This window comes from Gossypium hirsutum, chromosome A13 (assembly GCF_007990345.1).
Source record: "Gossypium hirsutum isolate 1008001.06 chromosome A13, Gossypium_hirsutum_v2.1, whole genome shotgun sequence".
Taxonomy (NCBI): domain Eukaryota; kingdom Viridiplantae; phylum Streptophyta; class Magnoliopsida; order Malvales; family Malvaceae; genus Gossypium; species Gossypium hirsutum.
This window is the reverse complement of record NC_053436.1, coordinates 2776007-2784255: the sequence shown is the minus strand read 5'-3', so window position 1 is coordinate 2784255 and position 8249 is coordinate 2776007. Positions and strand designations below refer to the sequence as shown.

Below are 8249 nucleotides of genomic sequence, written 5' to 3'. Positions count from 1 at the left end.
AAACAATATGGTATGAAAATGGATGAAATGATTATTGTATCCTCCATAATAGAAAAAACTTCCTATATCTTGGAAAGACTTTAAAAGAAGTCTAAAACATAAGAAATAGGAAATATCTCTTGAGGCTTTGGCAAATCATCTTCGTATTGAAGAAGAATATCGAAAGCAAGATCAAAATCTAAATTCTGAAAATGCCAAAGTGCATGTTACGGAGGAAGTACAAACTACTAAACCATTCAAGAGAAAGTTCACACAGACTGATAGAGCACCTAAGTTAAAAAAGAAACAAAACGGTTCATGCTATCATTGTGGTAAGCAGGGACATTTCAAGAATGAATGTCGATTTTTAAAGAAGAAATCATCTTCTAAGGCTGATAATAACGAAAAGTTCATTGCAATGATATCTGAAATTAATATCGCACAAGATGATGATACATGGTGGATTGATACTGGAACAACCAAACATGTGTGCAAAGACAAAAGCATGTTCACAAAGTTCACACAATGTGAAAATGACAATGTCTTGTACATGGGAAATTCTTCCACCGCAGCAATCAAAGGCAAAGGGTCTGTTGAACTACAATTCACTTCTGGAAAGTTTTAACCTTAAATGATGTATATTATGTACTAGAATTTAGAAAGAATTTAGTGTCTGGAAGTCTATTAAATTGAGGCAGATAAGTTTATTTTGTCTAAGGGAGGAATTTTTGTAGGGAAATGGTATATGTATGAGAGTATGTTAAAACTGAATATTATTAATAAGAATAAAAATACTATTTCTGGTTATATGGTTGAATCTTTTTGTTTATGGCATTATAGGTTAGGTCATTTGAATTATAGGAAATTGAATGACATGTATAAGTTAGATTCAATTCCTGTTTTTAATAATAATATTGAAAAATGCAATACATGGATGTTGACTAAAATTACAAGAAACCCTTTCCCTAAGGTTAAAAGAGAAACAAAATTGCTTGATTTGATACATAGTAATTTATAGGACCAGCATAATACTCCTACATTAGGTGAAAAAAATATTTTGTTACTTTTATTGATGATTATTCTAGATATTGTTATGTATATTTATTGCATTCAAAAGATGAAGTGCTTGATAAATTTAAAGTTTATAAATCTGAAGTTGAACTTCAGTTTGAATCATTTATCAAGTGCTTAAGATCGGATAGAGGTGGAGAATACTATAATCCAAATTATTTTGAATCCACTGGGATTGTCCATCAAGTTTCAGCCCCTTACACACCAAAACAAAATGGTGTAGCTGAAAGAAAAAATAGAGTCTTGACTAAAATGGTAAATTCAATGTTATCATATTTAGATCTTGGGCAAGGTTTTTGGGGAGAAGCTGTTCTAACAGCTTGTCATATATTGAATAGAATTCCTAATAAGGAAACTAAAATAGCCCCTTATGAACAATGGAAGAAAAGGAAACCAAACCTTAATTATTTGAAGGTTTGGGGTTGTAGAGCTATTGTCAAAGTTCCAACACCTAAATGTAAAAAGTTAGGTGAAAGAGCAATTGAATGCATATTTATAGGATATGCACATAATAGCAAGGCATATAGGTTCATGGTAATTGAACCAAATGATTCAATTTCAATTAATACTATTATTAAATCAAAAGATGCTATTTTTGATGAAAATAGATTTGATTCTATATCAAGACAATTACAGCCACAACAATTGATTCATTCTTCAAAAGAGAATGAGATTCCATTGGAACAAATTAATAATAATGATGAATCTTGTTAAGAATTAAGAAGAAGTAAGAGGATTAAAAAAGTCAAAGATTTTGGACCAGATTTCATTATGTTTCTTGTAGAAGGACAAGGTGAAAGTATATGCAATAAGATACCTTATTGTTATAATACGAAATCTGATCCCATTACATTTGAAGAGGCAATGAAATCTAAAGACTTTGCTTTTTGGAAAGAATCAATAAATGATAAGATGGATTCAATAATAGGAAATCAAACTTGGATTTTAGTTTATCTTCCACCGGGTTCCAAACCAATAGGTTGTAAATGGATCTTCAAAAAGAAAATGAAGGTTGATGGAACCATTGATAAGTTTAAAGCAAGGTTGGTAGCCAAAGGTTTTACACAAAGAAAAGGTATTGATTACTTTGATACCTATGCTCCAGTAGCAAGAATTACTACAATTAGACTCTTAATATCACTTACCTCTATATATAATTTGGTTGTTCACTAAATTGATGTTAAAACTTCATTTCTAAACGGTGGATTGGAAGAGGAAGTGTACATGGAACAACAGGAAGTATTTGTTGTTCTAGGACAAGAGCATAAGGTATGTAAGCTTGTTAAATCTTTATATGGACTTAAACAAACACCAAAACAATGGCACCAAAAGTTTGACAATGTTGTTTTAGCTAATGGCTATAAAATAAATGCATCCAATAAGTGTATATATAGTAAATTTGAAAATGGAAAAGGTGTCATAATTTGCTGATATGTAGATAACATGCTCATTTTTAGCACGAATTTGGAACAAATAGAAAACACAAAGAAATTTTTGTCAAAAAACTTTACTGTGAAGGATATGGGTGTAGCAGATGTTATTCTTAGGATTAAAATAACCCGAGATGAAAGCATTATAGCTTTATCACAATCACATTACATTAAAAATGTGCTTAAAAAGTTTGATCTTTTCAACTGTATACCAGCATCTACACCCATAGATTCTCAAGTAAAATTAGTATCTAATACTAGTAGGAAAATTGATCAATTGAAATATGCAAGTCTAATTGGTTGTCTTATGTACATAATGACTTGTACAAGACCAGATATTGCATATGCTGTTGGGAAATTGAGTAGGTACACAAGTAATCCAAGTAGTTTGCATTGGCAAGCTTTGAATAGAGTATTTAGGTACTTAAAGAAAACTATTAACTATGGATTGTGTTATAATGGATATCCTCCAGTTTTAAAAAGGTATTCGGATGCTAGTTGGATTACAAGTTTGGAAGATCATGCATTTACTAGTGGATGGATTTTCATTCTTGGTGGAGGAGCCATTTCTTGGGGTTCTAAGAAACAAACATGTGTTACTGATTCCACCATGGCAACAGAATTTATTGCATTAGCCGCTGCATCTAAAGAAGAAGAATGGTTAAGAAATTTGCTTTATGATATACCTTTATGGCTTAAGCCAATTTCACCTATTTCTATCCGTTGTGATAGTGAGGCTACTCTAGCAAAGGCATATAGGCAAGTATATAATGGAAAGTTTAGACACATTGGATTAAGACATAGTTATGTCCGACAATTAATCTCTGATGGAGTGATCACTATTAATTATGTGAGGTCAAGTGAAAATTTGGCAGATCATTTGACAAAAAGTCTTGCTAGAGATGCAGTAAAAAGGACCTCAAAAGGGATGGGACTCAAGCCCATTAATTAGAGTCACCCATGATGGAAACTTGACTCAACGCTTGGTATAACGTCAAGTCTTGAGTTCAATGAGACAAAGTACATCATTAGTATGTGACTGTTAGCACTACAAATAAATCCATCCTAAGATTAAAGTGCTAGGTACTCGTAATGATAAGGGAAGGATGACTAATGTACTCTTAATAGAAGCATAACATAAATATGTTAGAGTGTTATAATTACGGGAACACTCTTGATAGGATCTACCTATGTGAGTGGGAGTGTGGCCACTTCTAGGAGCTCAAGGGCTTAGCTCTGACAACACTCATGAAAAGAGGACACAGACACATGGCCATAATAGTGTCCCTAGATACTATGCATTGACCGATATTGAAATCATTGTGTGAGATGTGTTCGGTTAATCAAATGAAATAGTTGGTTCAAAACTTAGTCTACCATGCAATTTCGATTAACTTTTAACATGTTTTCACTAAGTGAAGGTTCAATCATAAGATACCTTCATTTATGCAAATTGATTTCCAAGAATATCAAAATTTAAAATATTTTGAAAATGAGGGGAGATTGTTGGAACATTTTTAAATATTTATAGTGTTCCAATAACTATAAATGAATGGGTGTAATTAATCAAAAGATTATATTATTTGATTTTTTGGAAAAAGAATTATAACTATTTAAATAATATTATTTGAATAATTATAATTAAATGAATAATTATGTGTTTATTTTAAAGACATTATTATTTAAAAAGACACCGATTGATGAAAGATGTCTCTATAAAGAGACATGAAAATTCCTATAAATAGGAATGAGATTTCATTTGGAAATCATACCAACAAATTCTAATATTGTTTCTTTCCTTCCTTCATATTCTAATAATATTAGATTATTCTATAAAGTATTACAGCAGAAATCCTTTATAGAAATTGAGTTCCTTGTCATACATTGCTCAGTGTATAGTGGGCTATTCTCGTTAGTGCAAAACGCAAATAGCCATTGGCTTTATTATATCCTCGAGGTTAATTTGCTTGAAACTCGTTTGCACACCGAAGATAGGTGGGGGCGAATATAACCTTAAAGATAGTGGCTTGATACACGCCTTGGAGCCTTGTCCTATTTCTTTTTCTGTTCGAGTTCCGTTCGTGTGTTCTAAATTTTCCTCACCAGAGATTTGTATTAACAATCAATATATAATTTTGACGCATGAAACCCACATTTTAAATACATTATTTTAAATAAATCTAATATAAAAGTCTACTTTTACTTCTTTCAATTAGGGGAGTAAAATTCGATAAAAATTTTAAATTTTGAATTAAATAGTTCAAGTTATTTGAGTTAATCAAGTTATTCAGATCAACTCGAATAAAAAATTAAATTTTTTCGTTTAATTCGAATATGAAATATACAATTTGAGTTATCCAAAAATCCGATTAAGAAAAAACAAAACTACGTTGTTTTAATAAATGTTTACATTTTCTAAAGTTAAAAGTCAAAACTATTAAATTAAAAACCATTATATTTGTTTATTTAGTTAAATAATCTTTTATTTCGTCTATTAGTTAAATAATCGGTCAATGTAAAGGCAACATTGAATAAAAATAATAGGATTCGTTAGCTCGACTTGACTTAACTCGATTCGATTAGATTTGAAAAAAATTCAAATTGAGTTCGGTTGCTAAAATGGGATTCATCAACTCAACTAACTCAAATTATTTTAACTCAATTCGACTCGACTCGATAAAATACTCACCCCTACTTTCACCTACTTTCACCCAGTTGTCGATGACCTTGGAACTCATATTTGCTCCTTTCTTATTTAAACTGGTGTATCAGGTGGTGCAATTGTCAATCGGCTGCCTCTCCTATCTCATTCCAAATGTATTATTCAACGTTAGCCATATTCTTGGTACTCCTTGCACCTATTTGTTCCTTTATCTACTTCTTTCGCCCACCAAACCACCACAAAAATGGTCGGAAACTTCCACCCGGTCCTTCTCCTCTTCCCATTATTGGTAACCTCCATATGCTAGGGAACCTTCCTCACCAAACCCTTCACCATCTCGGCAAAAAATATGGACCCATAATGTCAATAAAGCTAGGCTATGTGCCAACCATTGTGGTATCATCACCTGAAGCCGCTGAACTGTTCCTCAAGGTCCATGACCTCGTTTTTGCTTCCAGGCCTAACCTCCAATCTACCGAGTACTTGACCTACGGTGGCAAGGGCTTGGCTTTTACCCACTACGGTTCCTATTGGCGAACTGTACGGAAATGGTGCACTTTGCACTTCCTTGGTGCTTCAAAAATCGAATGCTTTGCCCCAGTACGAAAGAAAGAGGTGGTGTCATTGGTTGAATCGGTGAGGAAGGCAGTGGCGGCGGGTGAGACGGTGGACCTTAGCCGGAAGGTAGGTAAGGTTACTGAAGTAATGATGTGTAAAGTGATTTTCGGGCAATCCATGGATGATAAATTCCAATTTAAACCGCTAATTGACGAGACCATGATCTTGGCTGGGGTTTTTAATCTGTCCGATTATTTACCTTTTCTTGCTCCACTTGACCTTCAGGTGAATATCCTTTCTTTTTCTCATTTTATCCTATTTTATATGCACTGTTTTCCTTTTCACAATTTATTTTGTAATTACTTGCTCCATCTTGGGTTTTTTTCTTTTATCAAAATAATATAAAAATAAATAAATTATGAAAATTGTATAAGATGTCGCTTGTTATAAAAATAATATAAAAATTTTCATTAATTATAAAAATGGGTTGGGGAAAATTTATTTACGAAATTGGGTTGCTTGTTACAATGTAAATCGGTGCCACCTGACACATTGGTGACATCGCCCTACTTTTTCGTTCAATTATTGGCTAATAATTATGTTTTTTTAAATAATTTTTTATTAGTGTCGTCACTGTGTTAGGCAGTACTATATTTTTAAAAAATACCTGTATTTTCACGGATATACATGATGAAAGAAAAAATAAAAAATTATTTTTATCTAGGTGTTGCCAATGTGTCAAGCAACACCCTTTTGAATTAAAAAAAAAAGTTTGTCACGAAGCCAAAGAGCTGAAGTTAAAAAAAAAATTGATAAAGAACCCTATGTGTTAGCTTGATGATTAGGATATTCACCGCTCTAGGTGTAACCTAGGTCCAACTCACGCTATTCGCGTTGCTGTTAGGGCTTTGCCCTTCTATTGTAATTCACTAAAAATTGATAATAATTGATAATAAAAAAAAAAAACTTGAGTTTGAAAACAAATAATTAAGTTTCAAAAGAAGCCATTGAAGCATTCGTTTAATTGAATAAATTATTTAAAAATCATAAATATATATTTAAAAAAGAAAGAAAACTTATTCAATCGTCGGTTCAATTAGTTCGTATTAATTCATGGATCAATTAATCTAACCCTTCATTCCAGACCGATAACTCTATTAACTCTTAGCCCAATCGGTTCAATCGACCGATCTAGTCTAATTATAAAGAAATGTTTTAAGAGTTTAATTAAGTTTGAATAATTTGATTTTATAGATTTTTAAAAGATTAAAATATCAAGTTGGTTATGTCTTCACCTTTCCCAGAAATAATCTGGTTCGAATTAAAAAAAATTAAAATACTTGATTCACCAAATAAATCTAGTATTTTCACAAAGACTTGACAGTAATGAAGAATAAAATAATATATTACACTGCAGGGATATAGAAGAAGGCTTAAGAGGATAGGCAATGGGCTTCACGCAATTATTGACAAAATGATTGATGAGCATGAACAAGGGACTAACGCCAAGGAGCAAAAACCTTACACAGATTTCTTTCATGTAATGCTTTCATTGTTGAATACGCCCATGAATCCTAACGATGAAGAGCAGCGGTACATCATTGGTAGAGAAAACATCAAGGCCATAATGGTGGACATGGTGGCAGCTTCATTTGACACCACAACTACAGCCATTGAGTGGACACTTGCAGAGCTTCTAAGGCATCCTCCAGTCATGGTTGCTCTCCAACAAGAACTAGAAAGAATTGTTGGAAGGCATAGAATGGTAGAAGAGTCGGATCTACCAAAGCTTACTTACTTAGATATGGTCATCAAAGAGAGTTTAAGGTTGCATCCGGTGGCACCCTTACTACTTCCACGTGAGTCGACAAAAGATATCACCATTGATGGATATTTCATACCGAAGAAGTCGCGGATTTTAGTGAATGTTTGGTCCATGGGGCGAGACCACAAAGTATGGTCAGACAATGCTGAAGAGTTCTTTCCAGAAAGGTTCAAGGATAGCAACATAGACCTTCGAGGACATGATTTCCAACTCATCCCGTTCGGGAGTGGCCGTAGAGGATGTCCTGGAATGCAGTTGGGGTTGACCAACATGCGTCTAATTATAGCTCAATTAGTTCATTGCTTTGATTGGGAGTTGACTGATGGGATGTTACCTGATGAACTTGATATGACTGAGAAGTTTGGGATCACGTTGCCAAGGGCTAATCATTTACTTGCAAACCCAACTTATCGTTTAGTTGGTTAAAGTGTGTTAATTAAGGATACGTTAAGATACATATCAATTATCGAAAAAATAAAGGTAACTATCATAGTCCCGTTGTTTTAAGTGAGCTCCTCAGCTGAAGGTTCTCATTTGGGCTTGGTTATGGGTGACTCTGTCGCCTTTCATCACCTTAGGGATAGTTTTCTATTAGTTGTTGTGGTTAAAAAGTGTTTTTCAAAAATGTTTTTAGAATTTGTCTGTTTAACATTTCTTATGGCCACAAAAGTACTTTTGAAAAGTTATAGGAAATAAAAACAAAGTGGTTTTGAAAAATAAGGTA

At 32.9% G+C, this 8249-nt stretch overlaps 1 protein-coding gene across 1 annotated transcript; it reads left to right on the top strand.

Annotated features, from left to right (window-relative positions):
• Positions 1-5131: 5131 nt before the first annotated feature.
• LOC107913468 (cytochrome P450 CYP736A12) lies at positions 5132-8032 on the top strand. Its single transcript, XM_016842062.2, has 2 exons — positions 5132-5985; positions 7118-8032. The coding sequence occupies exons 1-2, from the start codon at positions 5296-5298 to the stop codon at positions 7949-7951; spliced, it is 1524 nt and encodes a 507-aa protein (XP_016697551.1). The 5' UTR covers positions 5132-5295; the 3' UTR covers positions 7952-8032.
• Positions 8033-8249: the final 217 nt, after the last annotated feature.